The sequence below is a fragment of the Molothrus ater genome, chromosome 16, assembly GCF_012460135.2.
Source record: "Molothrus ater isolate BHLD 08-10-18 breed brown headed cowbird chromosome 16, BPBGC_Mater_1.1, whole genome shotgun sequence".
Taxonomy (NCBI): Eukaryota; Metazoa; Chordata; class Aves; order Passeriformes; family Icteridae; genus Molothrus; species Molothrus ater.
The window spans coordinates 14,772,908-14,792,581 of NC_050493.2; the positions used below are offsets into that span (position 1 = coordinate 14,772,908).

Below are 19,674 nucleotides of genomic sequence, written 5' to 3' on the forward strand. Positions count from 1 at the left end.
CTGTTTGTGTGCTGTGGATGGGAGGTGTCCTGTGCAGCGTGTGGGACATGCAGGACCTGCTGCTTCTCCCTGCATCACCACTGACGTGGGGCCCTTGGACAGGGGACAAGTCCTGGAGCAGCAGGAACTGGACCAAAATCTGGGACAAGCCTGAAGACACCTCCTCCAGGGGATTCTGGCAGCTGGGATGAAGCCCAAAGCACCCCAGAACAGCCTCACTCATAAGAACTGTGGGCACACAGACAGTGGTTTATCCTTGGAACAAACTGGGGAGCTTGCTCCCAGCATTGGGGTGCTGCTTCCTGAGCCCACAACATGGAAAAGCAGGGAAGACTCCTCCAGGAGCTTGGCATGAAGTGCTTTGTGCCTCTGTTTTGTTCCAGTGCCCTTGCTGGTGTCTCAGCCTTTGGACACTGCAGGTGCCATCGCTTCCCCTGGAGATTTTTCCAGAGGAAAATATTTTTCCCCCAGTCTTGGGGCCATTCCTTACAATTCCTGGCAAACACCAGGGCCTGACCTCCTCCCCTTGGGCGCCGAGCAGCCTTGAAGCCCAGCCAGCAGCAGCTCTTGTGCTCCCTGGAAGTCTGGGATTTGAGGATGCACTTTGACCCAAGGGCTGGTCACCCTGACAACAGCCCCCAGTCAGGTTTGGGGCTTGCTTTACAAAGCAAATTGTCCTAAGCTATTTTTAATCCCTCCTTCGAAGAACTCGTGTTGCAGCTCCAGGCAGGAGTGGACTTCCAGAGGATTTTATTTGTTATTTTTTCCTAAAACTGAGCTAAGCACCAGGGAATGCAGTTGCTGCTTCTTGGATTGGAGCTGTTCCTGCTGCCATTGCTGAGTGAGGATTTGGTGTGGCCCGGTGGCATCTTGTGACACCAGCATGGGTGGAAGATGAGGAGTGAGATCCAAGCCCTGTCCACTTCCCCAGCACCAGTCAGGACCAGAAGACTGGAAGGAGCATCTCAGCAAGGAGCTGGTTGTGGGAAAGGCTGGTTTTTCTCAGCAGGAAGAGCCTGCAGCCTGTCCCCTGCAGGTGGGACACGGTGACACAGCCCATGGCTGCTCGTCCTGTGGTGACACTGATCGCTGACCGCTGTGGCATGGAGGCAGCTGGCTCAGACATGGATCCAAGGAGTGATCCCTGTCAGTTATCCCTGAGAAGGAGAGAGAGCTCATCCCCCTCCCCAGCCACTGCAGCAGTGCCATGCTCAAAATCCAGACTGGGACACCACCAGCAGCTCCTGAAGCCCCTGGGCCAGGAGCAGGCAGCACGTCCCTGGTGATGCAGAGCCCAGCAGTGGCATGGTGGCTGTGCAAGGGCAGAAGGATGGCTTGATCCACTGGGATCATGGCAGAAGGATGGATGTGCCGTTGGTCCCCAGGCCAGGGGAGCTCTGGGGGTGGCAGGGGAGGCCTGGGGTGCCCTGGGGTGCAGGACATGTGGCTCAGTCTGCCATCAGCACCGGGCTGGAGCCCCCCCAGGCTCCCTGCTATTCTTAGCTCTTTCCTTGGGGATCGGTTTTCAGGCAGGGATCAGCAGGAGAGCAGAGCGTGGCAGGGGGCAGCGAGCTCTTCTCCAGCATTATTCCATGTGCTTTGTTATTCCTTGTTCTTCAGCACAGGAGTGGCCCCTCTCCTGCCCTTTCCAGGGGTTTGGGGGTGCATGCCAAGGGCTCCCTGCCAGAGCAGAGGATGTGCCCCGGAGTCCATGCAGTTTCCTGTTTCCCTGGCTCTCCATAGTCAGCTTTTCTAACTCTTTCCTGTTTTTTCTTCATTTTGCAGCCCCAATAAAAGACTTTCCAGCAAGAAGGTGGCAAGGTAAGCTCATACTCCTGTTGTTGTTTGCTTGATCTGTGTGAGGTGCCAGCTCCATGGAAAGAAAACTCAAAATAAGCTTGGAGGGTTGTATTTCTGGATATATTCCATAGTGCTGGGGAAAAGTGGGTTTAATTCTGGGATCTTTTTTCTGGAATGGGAGTTTCTCACTCGTGCACACAGCTGGAGGCTGCTGGCAACCTGATTCCTTCCATTTAGAAATTGGGGGGCTTTTCCTCATGCTCTGTCCTGCCAGTGCCATAGCAGGGGGCACATGGAGGAGGGAAGGAGTCTCTAGAAGGACATACCCCTCTGGGATATGTCCCAGTCTGGGATCCTTCCCAGGATCACCATGTCTGTAGAGTTCTGCAGGACCAGAGCAGTCAGTACCCCCACCTGGAAGGATTCTCCAGCACCCCCAAAATTCCAGCTGCCTCAGACAGCTCTTGGTCCTGTTTTACTTCACTCCCTGTCCCCCTCAGCACTTGGCTTTGTGGGAGCAGCTCCCCCTGCTCAGTCAGGGGCTCTGGGGCACCTGGGTGGGCTGCAGGTAGCTCTGGTTGAATGTTTAACCCTGGTTTAGCCCTGGTTTTAACCCAGGTTTAGTGGTCTGCTGCTTCTGTCCTGCACAACCACCTCATCTGATGTCAGTCACCTTTTCTGTGTGGGCATTTGGATATATGTGGTATATTGGATATATTGGATATATCTGGGCAGTTTGCTGTGGATCTCTGGAGCAGAGAGTCCTTCCCACCCCTCTCAGTGTCACCTGGTGCTCACCTTTCCTCTCCCAGCTCCCCCATCCCTCCTGTTCCCATGCCATCCTGATTTTAAGGATAAACTGACTCTTACCTCTCTGTTCTGCCTCTGCCACGCTCAGGAGGGAGATTTCCCTCTGCACTTGTTGGATTTCTCCTCACTGGTTTCCCAGCAGGACAGGGACACTGTGGAGCAGCAGGCAGCTCAGTTTGGGAATGTTGCTGTTCCTGACACTCTGCTCCCTGTGCTGACCCAAGCAGCTTCCCTGCACCTCTTCCTCCCACTGTGCTCTCACACCTTTCCCTTCTCCATTTTTCCTGCACTCAGCAATCTCCCCTGGCACGATTCCCCTCCTGGAAAGGAAGCAGAACCTTGATATTACATTTCCTACTTCCACTCATCTTACTTTCTAGAGCTTTGTTAAAAACACTGGCAGGAAGGAGGGCTGAGGGGAGCAGCCTGTCCCCAGGTTTCCTGTTTTAGGACTCATTTTTGTCCCGTGCCCAGCACAGATAAAGTTAAACTTTTGGGAACAGAGATACCCTGTCTTATGGGGGATTGAGCCCTCCTGGCCCTTTGCTTTTCTGAGGCAGGGATGTGTGGGCTTGTGTAAATATTAGTTAATTCAAGAGCAGTCAGGTTTGGTTTGTGATAAGGAGGGAGATAACAGGGTTTTGCCCAGCCAGATCCTTAAGCTCAGCCCAAAGCAAATCCTTTGTTGCAGATACTGTAATTAGTGAATAATCCCAAAACATTTGCTTTTAGAAAATTGATTTTATTTTGGTAAGGGCTCTTTCCTCATTTTTCTTATCTGGGTTCTGCTCGTGCCAAGAAATCTCAGCTGCTTAAGCCCTATTGCGCTTGGCACCATTTAAATGACAAATGTGCCTGAGACTTTAAAATCTAAATATAAACTGAGGGTGAGGATGCAAAATCAGGCTGTGGTCTCTTGGTAAATGCCAGTTGTGCTTAGTGAGTCCTGGCATGAACACACTGTGTAGTGGGAGGAATTTGAGAGCCAATGGTACAAATTCCTGGGGAAAACAGAGTTTTAAAGAGACCTCGGTGGTTTTGTCATCCATCCTCTGCTCAAAGCAGGAGAGCAGAGTGTTCTTCTCCTGCCTGGGGTGCCAGAGCTGGAACACACCCCCTCTCCAGGGCAGCCATGCTGAGGGAGCAGCCCCTCCTCAGGGTGTCCTTAGTTTGTCACAAAGCTGGGACACCAAACAACCCCTCCTCAGGGTGTCCTTTGGTTTGTCACAAAGCTGGGGACACTGAGCAGCCCCTCCAGGGTGTCCTTTAGTTTGTAACAAAGCTGGGACACCAAGCAGTCCCTCTCCAGGGTGTCCCTTTAGTTTGTCACAAAGCTGGGGACACCAAACAACCCCTCCTCAGGGTGTCCTTTAGCTTGTCACAAAGCTGGGGACACCGAGCAGTCCCTTCCCAGGGTGTCCTTTAGCTTGCCACAAAGCTGGGGACACCAAACAACCCCTCCTCAGGGTGTCCTTTAGCTTGTCACAAAGCTGGGGACACCGAGCAGTCCCTTCCCAGGGTGTCCTTTAGCTTGCCACAAAGCTGGGGACACCAAACAACCCCTCCTCAGGGTGTCCTTTAGTTTGTCACAAAGCTGGGGACACCAAGCAGTCCCTCCTCAGGGTGTCCTTAGTTTGTCACAAAGCTGGGACACCGAGCAGCCCCTCCTCAGGGTGTCCTTTGGTTTGTCACAAAGCTGGGGACACCGAGCAGCCCCTCCTCAGGGTGTCCTTTGGTTTGTCACAAAGCTGGAGACACTGTGCAGCCCCTCTCCAGTGTGTCCTTAGTTTGTCACAAAGCTGGGACACCGAGCAGCCCCTCCAGGGTGTCCTTTAGCTTGTCACAAAGCTGGGGACACCGAGCAGTCCCTCCTCAGGGTGTCCTTAGTTTGTCACAAAGCTGGGGACACCGAGCAGCCCCTCCTCAGGGTGTCCTTAGTTTGTCACAAAGCTGAGGACACCAAGCAGTCCCTCCTCAGGGTGTCCTTAGTTTGTCACAAAGCTGAGGACACCAAGCAGCCCCTCCTCAGGGTGTCCTTTGTTTGTCACAAAGCTGGGGACACCGAGCAGTCCCTCTCCAGGGTGTCCTTAGTTTGTCACAAAGCTGAGGACACCGAGCAGTCCCTCTCCAGGGTGTCCTTAGTTTGTCACAAAGCTGGGACAGCGCTGTCACGAGGCCTCGTTAATGATTAGCTCACCTGGGCTGGGGTCACAGCAGCCTCAGGGGGGGTTGTCCCCCTCCCTCCCCTTACACCCCACTTCTTCCCAGCCCTATCAGCACTGGGAGTACTCTGGCCTTTGCTGGATAATCCACGGCCTTGGGGCTGGGCTAAAGAAAGAAAGTGGGAAGAGGGAGCTCTTATCTCTGCCCATTCCAAAGAGCAAGGATCCCGGTGTGAAGTCCCGGCAGCGTGTCCACGTTGGAGCGCTGGATTTCCCGGGAGAGCTCCGTGGTGAGGGCACAGCCAGCACTCGGAGAGCAGATCCTCTGGAGAGGCTGAGGAGGGCGGGAGGTGGCGGCGGGGCCGGCCGCTGTCACCTGGTGTCGCCATGGTGCCGGTGCTGGGGCTGATGCCGCTGCTGCTGTGGGTCGGGGTGGTTTGTGTCTGTTTCAGGCAGCTGCACCAGACGAGCTCGCTGGCCGTGGGGGTGATGGAGGAATCCTACCGGGAGAGCCTGGAGTGCACCGATGAGGACATCACCGACAAGGTGGGGCCTCCTCCCCTCCTGCCCTCGGCCTGGGCCAGCAGGATCCTGCTGGTGCTGTGCTGGTGCCCTGAGCTTTGCTGAGATGTTGAGATGAAGGGGTTCTGGGGTAAGGTCTGTGGTACCCTGCAGCGCTCCAGTGTTCCCAGGCAGGATCAGGCTGAAGCTCCTCCCTTCAGATGAGCCCTCCCCATGGAGGGGATGGAGGAGCAGAGCAGCGTTCCTGGTGCTCTGCAGGGTCAGGAGGTGACACTGGATCTTCTCCAGGGGCAGTGGCTTCCCCCAGAGTGCTGGGAGGAGGAATGGGCTGTTCACAGGCAGCATTTTCACTTCTCCTTCACACAAGAAGATGTTCTGCTTTTCTGAGGCATCCCAGGCAATGTGAAACAGAAACTTCCTCTCCTTGGCACACTCTGCTCGTGCTGTCACACTCTGCTCGTGCTGTCAGGATGGAGTTGGTTTTGTGCTGATGCTGATGGGTTTTCCTGGGGTATTGCAAGAAAAGTGTTGTAGGATAAGATGGGAGCACAGGAAAGATTTTGTTTGAGTATTCCTAGTTAAAGAACAGGGAAAAGAAGCTAAGATTGTATAGATGTCTACTGAAATCCTGAAATTCCTTGGAAATGACCTTTTAGCTCTGGAACATGAATGTCCTGAGGAGCTCTGTGTGAAAGAGAAATGTGTATGTGTGGCTGCACTCAGAAATAATTATAATGCAGGGAAAACCTTTAAAAAATAAATAAAAATCAACATTTTTCCAAGTGGAAGTTGAATAAAATAGCTGGGTTCCTTAAGGCATTTGACTTGGGAAACCTTTGATGGAAAAGGCACTGCTGGGAAAGGCCTTGTGTGTCTGCATGGCCTCTTTAATACTGCCATGTCTCCTGCCCTTCTCCCAGAGCCAGGATTTGGCTTTTCTAGACATGCTCCTCATTTCTTCTCCCCCAGGATTGTTTTATATGGAATTCGAATGAATTAAATGTAAATACAGCTGGAATAAACACTGTACAGGTACAGGGAGAAAATCCTCACCTCAGGTCCTTCCCCACCAGCTGCCATTGATCCCTCCATCCATAAATTCAGGGTTTCCATCCTGTTCCAGGCAGCAGTGGGGAGTTACCCAGCCTCAGGGCTGCACATGGAGCTCTGGAGATCCACCAGGATCTTTCCCTCTAGACTCCTTTTAGACTAGGCTTCCATCAGGAAGGGGTTGAAGAAAGGAAAGAGTGAAGTGTTTGACCCAAACTGGTACATAGGAACCATCAGAACCTGGGAAACCCGGTGGAAAAGGATGTTTTAAAGGCATGCTTTAAATCAAGGCACAACTGCCCAGTTCCAGTGGGAGTCCTGCTTGTTTGGGGATGCTGTGGGCACTTCTCTGGGTTTGGGGCTCCCCAGAGGCTGATCCCTGTCCCTGCTGGCAGGTGGTGTTCCTGGAGAAGCGGGTGACAGAGCTGGAGAAGGACACGGCTGCCAACGGGGAGCAGCACAGCCGCCTCCGGCAGGAGAACCTGCAGCTGGTGCACAGGTGAGAGCCTCACCTGGGGGCCTTCCCCCTCCTTGTGCTTCAACTCCCTTCCCAAATCCAAACCACAGCCCTTCCCAGGGATACTGACTCCATCCCAGCTGGGAACAGGACACAGTGACATGGAGATTTTATATTTTATGGGCTTAAGTTCTCTGGAGCTCCAGCACTTGGCTTTTGGTGATTTTTACATGTGGCTTTTAATTGCTGGAGCTGGGCCAGGGCAGGTTTAGGTTGGAGATCAGGAAAGGTTCATGCCCCAGAGGGTGCTGGCACTGCCCGGGCTCCCCAGGAATGGGCACAGCCCCGAGGCTGCCAGAGCTCCAGGAGAGCTTGGACAATGATCTCAGGGATGCCCAGGGTGGGATTGTTGGGGTGTCTGTGCAGGGCTGGGAGTTGGAATCCATGATCCTTGGGGCTCCCTTCCTACTCAGGATGGGTTTTTGTTGTTTTGTCTTTTGTCTTTGGTTTTTTTTAATAGCTTCCTTGCTCCATGTGTCCCTCCCAAAAGGTCTCTGGAACTTTTTAAAAAACACATATATTTATATTTATATTAAATTTATAATTTAAATATTATATTTAAACATTATATTTAAATATTATATTTAAATATTATATTTAAATATTATATTTAAATATTATATTAATATTATATTATATTATATTATATTATATTATATTATATTATATTATATTATATTATATTCATTCCATTGTTATAGTTATATAATGGTTATGTTTATATTATATCATATTTATGTTTACTATATTTTCCTGCCCCACATGCCCCTTCCAAAAGGTCCCTGGAGCTCCAAGGCTTGCCAGGGTGCAGCCCTTTGGATCCCACATGATGTAATCCCTGTGTGTGCTAATCTGCCAGGCTCCTCTCTCTCCCAGCATAGCTTTACCCTGGGCAGATAAACCCAGCAGAGTTTATCTATAGGGCTGTAATTCTGTTAAGTAACAGTTGTGTCAGGGAACTGAGCCACTCAAACAAAGGTTTCCCTAAGCCCTGATAAACTTGGGAGTGAGGGAAATGTTTTCACTTAGCAGCTTGGCCTGGAAGTGTCAGCTGGCCCTGGGTGAGCTGGGTGCTGGGGAGGGTGGGAGCAGCTGGGAAAAGCCTTCTCTGGGCAAAGCCACTGCAGCAATTCCAGCTCCAGCCCCATCCCTGCTCATGGCCAGGTTGGACAGGGCTTGGAGCAGCCTCTGCTCTGGAGCCAGGCTGGGAGAGCTGGGGGTGCTCACCTGGAGAGGAGAAGGCTCCAGGGACACCTCAGAGCCCCTTGCAGGGCCTGAAGGGGCTCCAGGAGAGCTGGAGAGGGACTGGGGACAAGGCATGGAGGGACAGGACACAGGGAATGGCTCCCACGGCCAGAGGGCAGGGCTGGATGGGATATTGGGAATTAGGAATTGTTCCCTGTGAGGGTGGGCAGGCCCTGGCACAGGGTGCCCAGAGCAGCTGGGGCTGCCCCTGGATCCCTGGCAGTGCCCAAGGCCAGGCTGGGCAGGGCTTGGAGCAGCCTGGGACAGTGGGAGGTGTCCCTGCCATGGCAGGGGTGGCACTGGATGGGCCTTAAGGTCCCTCCCAGCCCAAACCCTTCTGGGATTCTGTGATCTGCAGTTCTGCTGACACACAGGGAAGGGTGACCTGCAGATCCCCTGTTTCTTGTTGGGATCACAAGAGAGTGAAAACAAGAAGGATTGAGGCTGTTGACTTCTCTCTGAGCAATGAGACCACTTCCTGCTGGAAACAGCTGAAGGAGGATTTCTCTGTCATGGCCACTGCAGGTGGAACCACAAACCCTGGGATTTGTGTTTGGATTAGAAGCTCTTAAAGGTCTTTTGCAACCTCAGTGACTCTGAGATTCCCATTAAGAGATGTGTATGTGTGTGGCTGCACTTGGAAATAATTCTAATGCATAGAAGACATTTAAAAATAATTAAAAATGCCATCTTTCCCAGGCTGGAAATTGAATAGCATGCTTGTGTTCCTTAAGGCACCTGACTTGGGAAACCTGTGATGGAAGAGGTGCTGCTTCCCCTGCTGCATCTGCTGGGATGCAGTGAAGCTGTTTGAGATGGTCATTGGTGTGTTTTCCCTGGAAGCTGTTCTGTTTTATAATCTGCTTCTCCCAGCTCACCTGAGGGGTGGGAAGGGGGCTGGGAGGAGAGTCTGGTCCCTGCCTTGGGATGGCAGCCTGCTCCTCAGGACAGTTCAATCCCCTCTTTGTCCTCTCTGCAGAGCAAATGCACTCGAGGAGCAGCTGAAGGAGCAGGAGCTGAGGGCTGACCAGACCCTGCTGGAGGAGATCAAGAAGCAGAGGGAGCTGCTCAGCAAAATGGAGAGGGAGAAGAGCATTGAGATCGAGAACCTGCAGGCCAGGTGGGGCTGGGGGTCAGCTCTCCTGGAGCCACCCCAGAATCTGTGCCCAGGCAGCCTTGGGGGGACACAGGGAGGCAGGCAGGGAGTTTAATGGGTTCAAGGTGTGACTAAAACCACCACAAACCCTGAGTTTTGGTTATTTCCACCTTTGGCCCACAGACCTAATCTTGGATTCTTTATTTGAGATGCTCTGATGCATTTTAAGTTTCACTCCCACCCTTTATCCACATGCCTGCCCTGCAGTGAGGGGATGAAGAGGGGATTTGTTAATGCTTCTTCCCATAAATGACCCCTTGGGGTACTTTTGATGCCCAGATGTTTTCCACCTTGATGGAAACAGGCAAATACCTGGGAAAGAGGCAGAGTGTCCCAGCCAGGGTGCTTTGTGCTGCCTGGTGGATTCCAAAGGAAGAAGTGGGGTGGGAGAGGTGTCAGTTATTTGACAGGGCTTTTCCAGCTTTCCCAGACTGTTTTGCTGTTGTTCATCCCTTGCAGTCCATGGAAGGTGAGGACAGTGGGGTTTTCCCTGGGAATGCAAACCCAAAGCCCTCTCTGAGCCCCTGTTCTGTTGTCTCTGCTGCTGAGGCTTGTGCAGGGACAGAAAAAACCCTTGGAACAAGGAATAGCACTGGGGCTGATGGATGTCAGGGTTGTGTAGATGCCCCTCTCTTTCCCCTGGCAGCAGAAACATCTCAGGGTTTGCCTTGAACACGTGAATCCCTGCTGGCTTCCCTTTGGTTTCATATTCCTGGGGATGTTTTCTCCATTTTCTCTTCTTGTGGGATGCTGGCATGAGTTTCACACCCGTTCCCTCTGCAGGCTGCAGCAGCTGGATGATGAGAACAGTGAGCTGAGGTCCTGTGTCCCCTGCCTGAGAGCCAACATCGAGAGGCTTGAGGAGGTGAGGCCAGAGGGTGCCTGGTTTTGGGGTGAAATTCTGGCTTTGGGATGAATTTTCATGGACACAAGATCCATTTAATGTAACAAAGCAGTTGCTTCCATTTTCCAGTCACTGCAGGCCCCACTTTGGACAGCACTATCCCACACAGTTATCTTTGCAGGTTCCCACTGTTCAGCCTGGAAGCTGGGAATAAACCCCTGATAAATCCCTGTGGCCAGTCCAGTGCAGGGGAGGAGGAGGAGCAGGGATGCTCCATCTCCATGTCCTGGGATTTGTCAGTTGAGTTTCCTAAGATCTGTGTCACCTCCCAGCCCCTCTCCCTGTCACCCTGCTCAGGATCCAAGGCCCTGCAGGGCTGGGGCTTCCTGAGGCTCCTTGGGATGGGCAGGAGCCTCACCTTCAGGGATGGTGTGGCTTACAGGTGGGACACCTGCAACAGGGGCTGCATTTTGTCTCTGCCAAGCTTGGGGCAGAATTAAAGCTAAAATTGAACTGAGATCAAACCTTCTCTCCCAGCTGAAGGGCCTGAGGCATTTTATCCCTGTTTAATCCCACGGGAGAGCTCTGCAGCTCCATCCTCCTGATGTGGTCTTCATCTGCCAGGGCCTTGTGAGCACAGCTGAGGCTGGGGGCAAATCCCAGTGGCTCTGAGGATAAATTCCCAGCCATGGGAAGTTGGTTTTGATCCATGCAGAGCCATTCTCCTTTCCTCCACATGAGTGGGTGAAGGAGGAGCAAGAGCTGCACTCACTGCCCCTCCCTGCCCAGGAGAAGCCTGGCTGATGAGCTGCTCTCCTGTCCAGTGCCCAAAAATCAGGATTTTGTTGTCACTGTTGCCTTTCCTGCTTGGTGCTGCTCCATGGAGCAGGACACCCTGAGCTGTGGAGTCTTTGCTTCTTTTCTGCCAGGGTCAGGATTAAATCACAAGAAGATATTTCTTGTTGGGACTCAGATCTTTATTAGTTCTTATCTCTGTTACAGTCTCACAAACTGTAAGTTATACAGCACTTCACTCTAACAAACTAAAAATGGAGCCCTCTCTCTCTCTCTCTCTCCAAGGCCTTTTAAGGCTAAACTGTCCAATTAAGAAATGACACCCAAATTATTTTTACTTTTAACCCAATAACCAACCACCCATGCCTGCAATGTGGACTTTGTATCCAATTACACAAAACCACCCAAACCCATGGAGAAGAGGGTGAACAAGAAGGAGCAGCCTCTGCCCTAAAACCTCCATCTTGCTTTATATCTATTGCTATATTCTAAACCCTTAAACTCTGAGTTTCCCACCCTGTGATGTTACACACTTGTGTTCAAACTCCACACCCACAATCCCAGTCTGTCATTCCATTTTGGAAGCTTCTCCACAGCCTCAGGTCAGTGCAATGTTCTCCTGGGGGTCAGTGCCTGGCAGCACAGAAAGTCTGAAATTCTCAGCAGCCAGGGTTCCAGCACAGAGCCAGGTCTGGAGCTTCCCCATGGAGCTGCTCCTCAGCCCTGTGTGCCATGGGCCATCCATCACCAGCACTGCAGGGGTCCTTTGGCATTTGTGGAGTTCTGAAAGCCAAAATTCTTCCCATGGGACTGGGAGCTGTGAGCCCGGGGAGATTCGGGAGTGCAACAATGGTAAAACTTGTGGGCTGAGGGAAAAGACAGTTTAAGTAAAGCAACAGCTGCCCACAGAAGCAAAGCAAAATAAGGATTAACTCACTGCTTCCCAAGGCAGACAGGTGTTCAGGCATCTCCTGGAAAGCAGAGCTCCATCATCAGTCAGGGAGCCTAATGGTGACTTGGGAAGACAAATGCCATCACTGCAAACACCCCCTTTTGCTCATTCTTCCCCCAGTTTATATTGATGAACATGTTGTCATTTAGTATTAAATGTCCATTTTGACTTCTGGGATCAGCTGTCCCAGCTGTGTCCCCTCCCAGCTCCTTGTGCACCTCCAGAATCCTTCATGGTGAGGTGGAGTGAGAGGCAGAAAAAGCTGGTGACAGGCAGAAGGTGCTGCTCTAGGAGCTCTTGGCATCCTCACCTGCATCCCAAACATTCTGCCTGGCTTTGGGGAGGAGAAGGGAACAGAGCTGGCCTGTGTGTTCTACATCCCACCTTGAACTGCTCTATTCCTTCTTGGATCAGCCCTCAATTCAAACCTTTCATGTCTGAAACCAAGAGGGAGGTAAAGATCTCAGATTCAGGAGTTTTCTGAAATCCAGACATAAGGAGCTTTATGATTTAATGTCTCTCCTTGGCCTGGAGCCCTGTGCTGGCCCCAGCCCATCCCATACCAGCATCGTGCTTCCCACAAAACAGCACAAGGGTGGATATTCATGTGGATTCACTCTGGAGCCATCCCTGAGTGCCTCCCTCAGTGCTGCCAAGCTCTGAGCAGATGAGATCCCAGCAGGCAGAGCCTCCTGGTGCCTCAGGAGAGGAGCATTCCCTGCAGAGCCAGCACCCAGCTGGGTCCCAGGGCCTCTCACTGGGCTGTTCGTGTCCTTGCAGGAGAAGCAGAAGCTGCTGGATGAGATTGAGGACCTCACTCTGCAGCTCACAGAGGAGCAGGAGAAAAAGAGGAAGATGGGGGACAAGCTGAGTCAGGAGAGGCACCAGTTCCAGAAGGAGAAGGAGTCGACGCAGGAGGTGAGTGGAGCCTGGGCCTGCCACAGCCCTGTCCCCAAAATGTGGGAATGTGGCCTTGGCAGCCTCTCCAGAAATGGGTGCCTGGAGCAGGGAGTGCTGCCAGGGCAGTGGGAAGGGGTTCAGGAGCTGAGCTCTGCAGCACCTCAGTCCCTTGTGCTGCTCTGGAATTCATCCAGCCCTGTCCCTGCTGGGGGCTGTGCCACCCTGGCCCCTTCCCTTCCTGCCTGGAGGGAGCAGTGCAGAGGCACATGGAGCCAGCAGGCAGGAGCAGAGGGCTTAGAGCTGAGAGCCTGGGGCTGGGTCACACCCTCCCAGTGCTCCCATCATCTGTGCCTGGTGATTCCAGCTGGAGCCCAAGCAGGGCTGGCTGTGGTGGCAGGAAAGGAGCTCTGGCCCAAGGTGGAATTAGTTGTCACCGTGGTGTCACTGAGGGGACCCAACCCTGCAGCAGAGGGAGCTGGCTGGGGGGGACCCACATTGCTGGGGGGCCCAACCCAGCAGCTTTGGCTCTAACAAGGTCCTTGCAGGGCTGTGCTCATGTATTTCAGTAGCTCCCCATCTCCTGCTTGCTGGGGGTGTGAGGGAGGAAGAGGAAACCAAATGCCCTCCAGAAAGGAATTCAATCATGGAATGGTTTGGGTTGAGAAAGACCTCAAAGTTCACCTTGTTCCACCCCCTGCCAAGGACAGGGACAGCTTCCACTGTCCCAGGTTGCTCCAAGCTCCATCCAGCCTGGCCTTGGACACTTCCAGGGATCCAGGGGCAGCCACAGCTGTGGCCAACAATCCTGCTGCAGCAATCCATGACCTGCTCCCACAGCAGCCACGTCCAGAGGGTGCTGCTGGATCTGCCAGGCCTGTGGCACTCAGCTGTCCCCTTGCCTTGCTCTGCAGCTCATTGAGGACCTCAGGAAGCAGCTGGAGCACCTGCAGCTCTTCAAGCTGGAGGCAGAGCAGCGCCGGGGCCGGAGCAGCAGCTTGGGGCTGCAGGAGTACAACAGCAGGACACGGGAGACTGAGCTGGAGCAGGAGATCAAGCAGCTCAAGCAGGTAAGGAGGGCTGGGTTGGCAGGGAAATGATTCCCTGATGCCAAGGGAGGACCAGCAGGGTCTGGGGGCTCTCTCCCAAGGGAAGGAATGGATCCAGGAGCCCAGTGCTCTCTTGCTTTCCTGTCCTGGGAGAGGGAGGTTGGTGCTTTCTCAGGGACAGCAGGAGCCCTTCTCTCTCTGCTGTGTCCCCTGGATCTTCCCAGTGTGTCTCATGCTTCCAGAGGTTCTCCAGGCTCTGCTGAGGTGGAGGCACAGCCCATGTGCTGTTCCCAGCCCTGTGTGAGCTGTGTTAGGGTGAAAGCCCCTGTCTGCCTTTGCCAGACTGGATCAGCTCTGAGCACCAGCTGCTCCAGCAGTGTGTGGTTTGTGTGTGTGAACAGGATAACAGGAACCTGAAGGAGCAGAATGATGAGCTCAACGGGCAGATCATCAACCTGAGCATCCAGGGAGCCAAGAACCTGTTCTCAGCCTCCTTCTCCGAGTCCCTGGCAGCAGAGATCAGCTCTGTCTCCAGAGATGAGGTACGTGCCATGAGGAGCTCACACTGCACCTTCCTGGGTGCCTCCACCTGGCATGGCCTGGGAGGAGTGGATGTGCCCTGTCTGGCCCAGCCCATGCTCAAAATTCCCCTGAAAGCTGACAAGAGCAGAGAAATCCCCACACAATTATCTGGAGAGCTCTCAGGACTTACCCTGCCTGCCAGCCCTCCCTGCTGGGAACAGGGGAGCTGCTCCCTGCCCATTTGCTGATTCTGGCAGCTCTGCTTTGCCTGTCCTGGGACAGCCTTCCCCTTCCAGGGCAGAGCAGCCACCACGGGCTGTGTGCATCAGTCTGGAGCTGCCTGTAAAGCCCTGGGAGTCAGGACATTCCCCCTGGAGATCCCAGCTCCTCCAGCACATTTTCTCCCTGAGCACCAACCAAGGGGGGGCTGAACCTGCACAAACACTGGAATTAAATCTTTAGCACCTCAGGAAGTGGGGAAACACACCTGGATATTTTGGGGATCCATGGAGATGCGATGCTCCCTGCTCTCTCCATCAGGCTGAGAGCTCCAGGAGGGACAGGAGTGAGCAGAACCAGTTTTTCCCTGGCCATTTAAACAAGGTCAGGAATGTCCCAGCCATGGATGCACAGAGCCACAGGAAGCCCTGGGCAGTGTCAGGCAGTGACCTCTCCCTCCTGTCCCCTGTGCTGCAGCTCATGGAAGCAATCCAGAAGCAAGAGGAGATCAACTTCCGCCTGCAGGATTACATCGACAGGATCATCGTGGCCATCATGGAGACCAACCCCTCCATCCTGGAGGTCAAGTAATGCAGCCGGGAGGATTTGGTGCTCTGAGAGGATGAAGAGGGACTCCAAACGTCTTTGCACTTGATGAAGGCACAAGGAAGCCTCAGGTCGGGGAGTGACTGAGCCACGGACCAGGGAAAAGGAAAAGCAGCAGCCAGGCTTTGTTGTCTGACTCCGTTATTTTGAAGCCCTCCTGGCTGTGGAGGGGTGAAAGGGAACCTGGAGAAGGAGCTCAGGAAAGGGACACTGCAGGAAGTGCCTGTGGCGCTGGGGACTGTCCCGACAGGCACCGCCCCTCCGAGGGAGATCGCGAATGGAAGCGACAGCGCTGACTTTGCCCCGCTGCCCTGCCCGGCCCGAGCTGTGCCAAAGTGTCCCTGACACACCCCCGGGCAGAGCCAGGGCAGCGCCTCCCGGACTCGCACAGGGTTGGGGTTTGCTTTTGGTTTGGGGTTTCGGTTTTGGTTTTTTTTTTAATTAACTTAATGCAAATGGCCTCATCCAGCTGGCTCAGCCCATGCTTGCCCCGTGCTCCTGCTGCGTGCAGAGCCCTCGGTGGCTGCGGGGGCAGCCCGGGGCCCTTGGGGACAGGGCGTGAGCACACTCGGTCACCTGCCTCCTTATTTATTTTTGCTGTCTGTGGCTCAGTACTGTCGGCACGTCTCGGCATCCCGGCTCCCTCCCTCCTCCTCCCTCCTCCTGCTGCCGGGCTCTGCCGCTGAGGTGGCTCCGGGAGGAGCTGTCGCTCGTCCCCAGCTGGGGACAGGCTCTGTGTGGCACCGGGGCAAGGCTGCAGCGCCTCACCCTGCGCTGAGGCCGGTCCTGGCCCCCTCTCCTCGTCCTGGGTGGGACTCGCAGCGCTTTGGGAGCTGCAGTGGAGCCCCGAGGTCCCCAGGTCGCCTCCCGAAGCCTGGGGACAGTGGCCTGTGCCATTGCCAGCCGGAGCAGGGCTCTGCTGGTGATAGCTGCAGCCCTGGAGGGAGAGCCTGCTCCGGCTGCCTTTGCCCCTGCAGGAGCCCCCTGGTTCCTCATCCCTGGCACCGGCCGGGGCTGGAATCTCTGTGCCGACGGGGAGGGGAGCTGGAGAACACCAGCAGCTCCCTGGGAAACAAAAGCCATGTTTACACCGGACAGCTCTGGCCTTGCTGGCACCAGCGGCCGTGGCGCAGCAGCGCGACCCCGGCGGCGGCCGCTGTCCCCCCAGGCAGCGCCATCCCCGGCTGCAGCCGCTGCTCCTCTTCCTGCTCGCCAGGCTCTGGGAATGCCAGGACGGCCTGGAAGCAGAAGCCACAGCGATCCCGGGGGTGCCTGCTCCCCCCAAGCCCCCTCCAGCCCTCGGGGTGACCCAGTGTGCAGGGGGACCCTGGCACCAGCTCATCCCGGGGGACAGCGGCCGAGCCACGGCCACGGCGCCTCTGGGGCTGATCCCCTGTGGGGCAGCGGGGTCGGGGTGAGCCCCAAGCCCCGGGGCAGCTCCTGCACCACCCCAGCCCTCCCTCCCTGCCCCCCTCCCTGCCCCGAGGCCGCAGGAAGAAGCCACGTAATGTACATTTCCAGAGAAGCTTTGGGTGTAAATCAGTGTATACTTGGAGAGGGAAAATTTTTCTATCTTGTAGAGTAGGTATTTTTATAGAATGAAGGTTGATCCATTTTTTTAATACTTTAAAAGAAGAGAGAAATGTATCTGTGTATACACAAAAGCATATATATATATATATATATATGTATAAATATATAAATATTGGAGATCTGCCTTTCTCGACTTGGGATCCTGGATCCCCAGGTCTCAAACAATCGTTTGTTTTTTCCTGTCGCTCTCACAGAGGTACTGTAACTGTAAATAAGCACCGGGAAAAAAAAAAAAGTTTTAAGCAAACAAAAAGCACTGACTTGCACATTCACCATGCTTTAAAGTCCCTATGGAGAGAGAAAAACAAAAGCAAGACAAAAACTGTACATCCTGAAAATGTTCCTCTTTCCCGACTGGTATGTGAAGGAAGTCCCCCAAAAAAGAGGCAAAAATGGTATTGTCTTAACTGATGTATCAATTCTTGTCGGATTAAAAGCTGTTACTATTCCTGCCCAGAGACTGTTTTTCCACAGAGGTGGATTGGAGCATCCTGAGGATCCCAGTGCTGGATTGTAGCATCCCAAATATCCAAGTGCTGGATCTCCAGTGGGGCTGGATTGAGTGGAAATGCTCCTGCACCAAGGAGTGCCCTGGTTTTGGGAGGATGAGGATGAGGATTATGAGGATGAGGATGAGGGAGGCTGGACCTGGCTGGAATGTCCTGATTTTGGGAGGATGAGGATGAGGATGAGGACGAGGATGAGGACGAGGATGAAAGCTAGAGCTGGCTGGAATGATTTTTGGGGGATGAAGATGAGAATGAACGAGGCTGGACCTGGCTGGAATGCCCTGATCTTGGGAGGATGAGGACAAGGATGAGGAAGGCAGGACCCCGCTGATTCCAAAGGGATCAAGGTCGGAGGGAGCCAACATCTCCCCAGCCAGCCAAGCTGTGTGGGTGGGAATGGGGGAATTCCCCCTTCAGCTTCCTGGAGGATCCAGGTGGGACCCTGGGAGCTGGTCCTGCTGCCCAGGGCCGGGGCAGGCTGGGACAGGGGCTCGTGGGTCCCTCCCCTGAGCAGGAACACGGAGCTTTCCCTTCCCTCCGCTCCGGGAGAGCCCCCTCGGAGCCCTCGGCTGTTCTGAACGGCTCCAAAAATCCCTTAAACGCCCTCACCTCCCTGCTAAGCTGCTCCCCACCCCTCTAAGCCTCCTCCACCCCTCCCCACCCCTTTAAGCCGCCCCAAAGGGCCTGAACGTGCAAAATCCCCTCCCAGCTCCCGCCGTGCCTCCGGATGGCTCCAGACTGTTCCTCTGAACTGCTCCGGGCAGCCCTGGAGCTGCAGCAGAGAGCTGGGAAAGGCTCTGCCACACCCTGGGAGCTCTGAAACCCCCCAGATTGCTTCAGACTGCTCCACGCTGCTCAAGGCAGCACTGAGGCTCCAAAACATCCCCAGAGCTCCTCCAAAACATCCCTGACACGCTCCAAAATATCCCTGACATGCTCTAAAATATCCCTGAGCTGCATAAAACGTCCCAGAGTTGCTCAAAAGCATCCCGGAGCTCCTCCAAAACATCCCTGAGCTGCCCAAAGCCATCCCAGAGCTCCTCCAAAACATCCCTGCTGTGCTCCAAAGTGTCCCTGAGCTCTTCTAAAACCATCCCTGAGCTGCCCTAAACCATCCCTGAGCTGTCCTAAGCATCCCTGAGCACCTCTGAAACATCCTGGAGCTGCTCTAAACCATCCCTGAGCTGCTCTAAACCATCCCTGAGCTGCCCTAAAACATCTCTGAGTACGTCCAAAGTATCACTGAGCATCTGTAAATCACCTCTGAAGCATTCCCAACTGCTCTGCACCCTCCAAGCAGCTCTAGAGTGCACCAAAGATTTCCCTAAACACCTCTGAAACTTCATTTTAAAAATTCCTCTGAAATCTCAACCTCTCAATCTCAAAGCTGCTCTAGTAATGGGGTAGGTGAATCGCTCTGGGGTTATTTCTGTGCTGCTGGGTTGCTTCAAGGAGCTGTAAATCTCCTTTGAGCAGCTCAGGCTTTGGAAGGATGGAACTCTGGCCATTACTGAACCACTTGAACTGCTCAAACAGCTCTCGTGCCCCTCCAAGCAGCCCTGCAAGGCACCAAGATGCCCAAACTGCCTCGAAGTAGCACTTGAAGCTCTCTAAACTCTTCTAAAACTCCTCGAAATAGCTGAAAACGGATCATAGGAAAGGTCTCCTGGCAGCTCTGAAGCTCTCCAAGCCTCCTCTGTGCAGCTGTGAAACTCCTCGAGTGCCCCAACAGCCTCCAAAAGGCCCTTGAAACCCCTCTGGACCTTCTTCATGGGCCTCTCAAAAGGGTTAAAATTTTTAATAATATCTCTAAACTCAGTTTGCAACTACCCTAAACCCTCTCTGAATGACATCAGAGGGGCACAGGCAACCCTAAAACAACCCCAAAACTCATAAAAAATCATCAGAGCTGCTCCAAAGCACTCCAGCTTTTCTGCACCTCCTCTGAAAAGGGCTCTGAATGGCTTAAAACCTCTCCAGCCTTTTCAAAACTGCTCCAGAAAAGTCCTACAGCTCTGAAGGTCTCTGCATCCTTCAGAACAGCTCCAGAGCTGGGCCCAGCCCAGCCCAGCTCCAGCCCTTGCACCCAGCTCAGGGGGCTGAGCACGGTGACAAAGCTCCAGGTGTGGGGACAGGTCTGGGCCACTCATGGCCAGAAGGACCTGGAGGGGCTGGAAGGGATCCAGGGAAGGGAACAGAGCTGGGAAGGGTCTGGAGCACCAGGAGCAGATGAAGGAGCTGGGAAGGGGCTCAGCCTGGAGAAAAGGAGGCTCAGGGGGGACCTTGTGGCTCTGCACAGCTCCTGACAGGAGGGGACAGCCGGGGTGGTCGGGCTCTGCTCCAGGGAACAGGGACAGGAGGAGAGGGAACGGCCCCAAGCTGTGCCAGGGGAGGTTCAGGTTGGATATTGGGAAAATTCCTTCATG

At 54.0% G+C, this 19,674-nt stretch overlaps 1 protein-coding gene across 5 annotated transcripts in view; it reads left to right on the forward strand.

Annotated features, from left to right (window-relative positions):
* RAB11FIP3 (RAB11 family interacting protein 3) overlaps window positions 1-17,191 on the forward strand; it is an 87,088-nt gene extending 69,897 nt beyond the window's left edge. For all 5 annotated transcript variants that reach the window (XM_054516503.1, XM_036392195.2, XM_036392197.2 and 2 more), the window contains 9 exons: window positions 1,786-1,821; window positions 5,225-5,318; window positions 6,740-6,843; window positions 9,086-9,226; window positions 10,046-10,127; window positions 12,634-12,771; window positions 13,665-13,820; window positions 14,201-14,341; window positions 15,018-17,191. In XM_054516503.1, coding sequence (XP_054372478.1) covers window positions 1,786-1,821; window positions 5,225-5,318; window positions 6,740-6,843; window positions 9,086-9,226; window positions 10,046-10,127; window positions 12,634-12,771; window positions 13,665-13,820; window positions 14,201-14,341; window positions 15,018-15,131 — 1,006 coding nt within the window. In that variant the 3' untranslated portion in view covers window positions 15,132-17,191. The remainder of the gene's footprint in view (window positions 1-1,785; window positions 1,822-5,224; window positions 5,319-6,739; window positions 6,844-9,085; window positions 9,227-10,045; window positions 10,128-12,633; window positions 12,772-13,664; window positions 13,821-14,200; window positions 14,342-15,017) is intronic.
* Window positions 17,192-19,674: the final 2,483 nt, after the last annotated feature.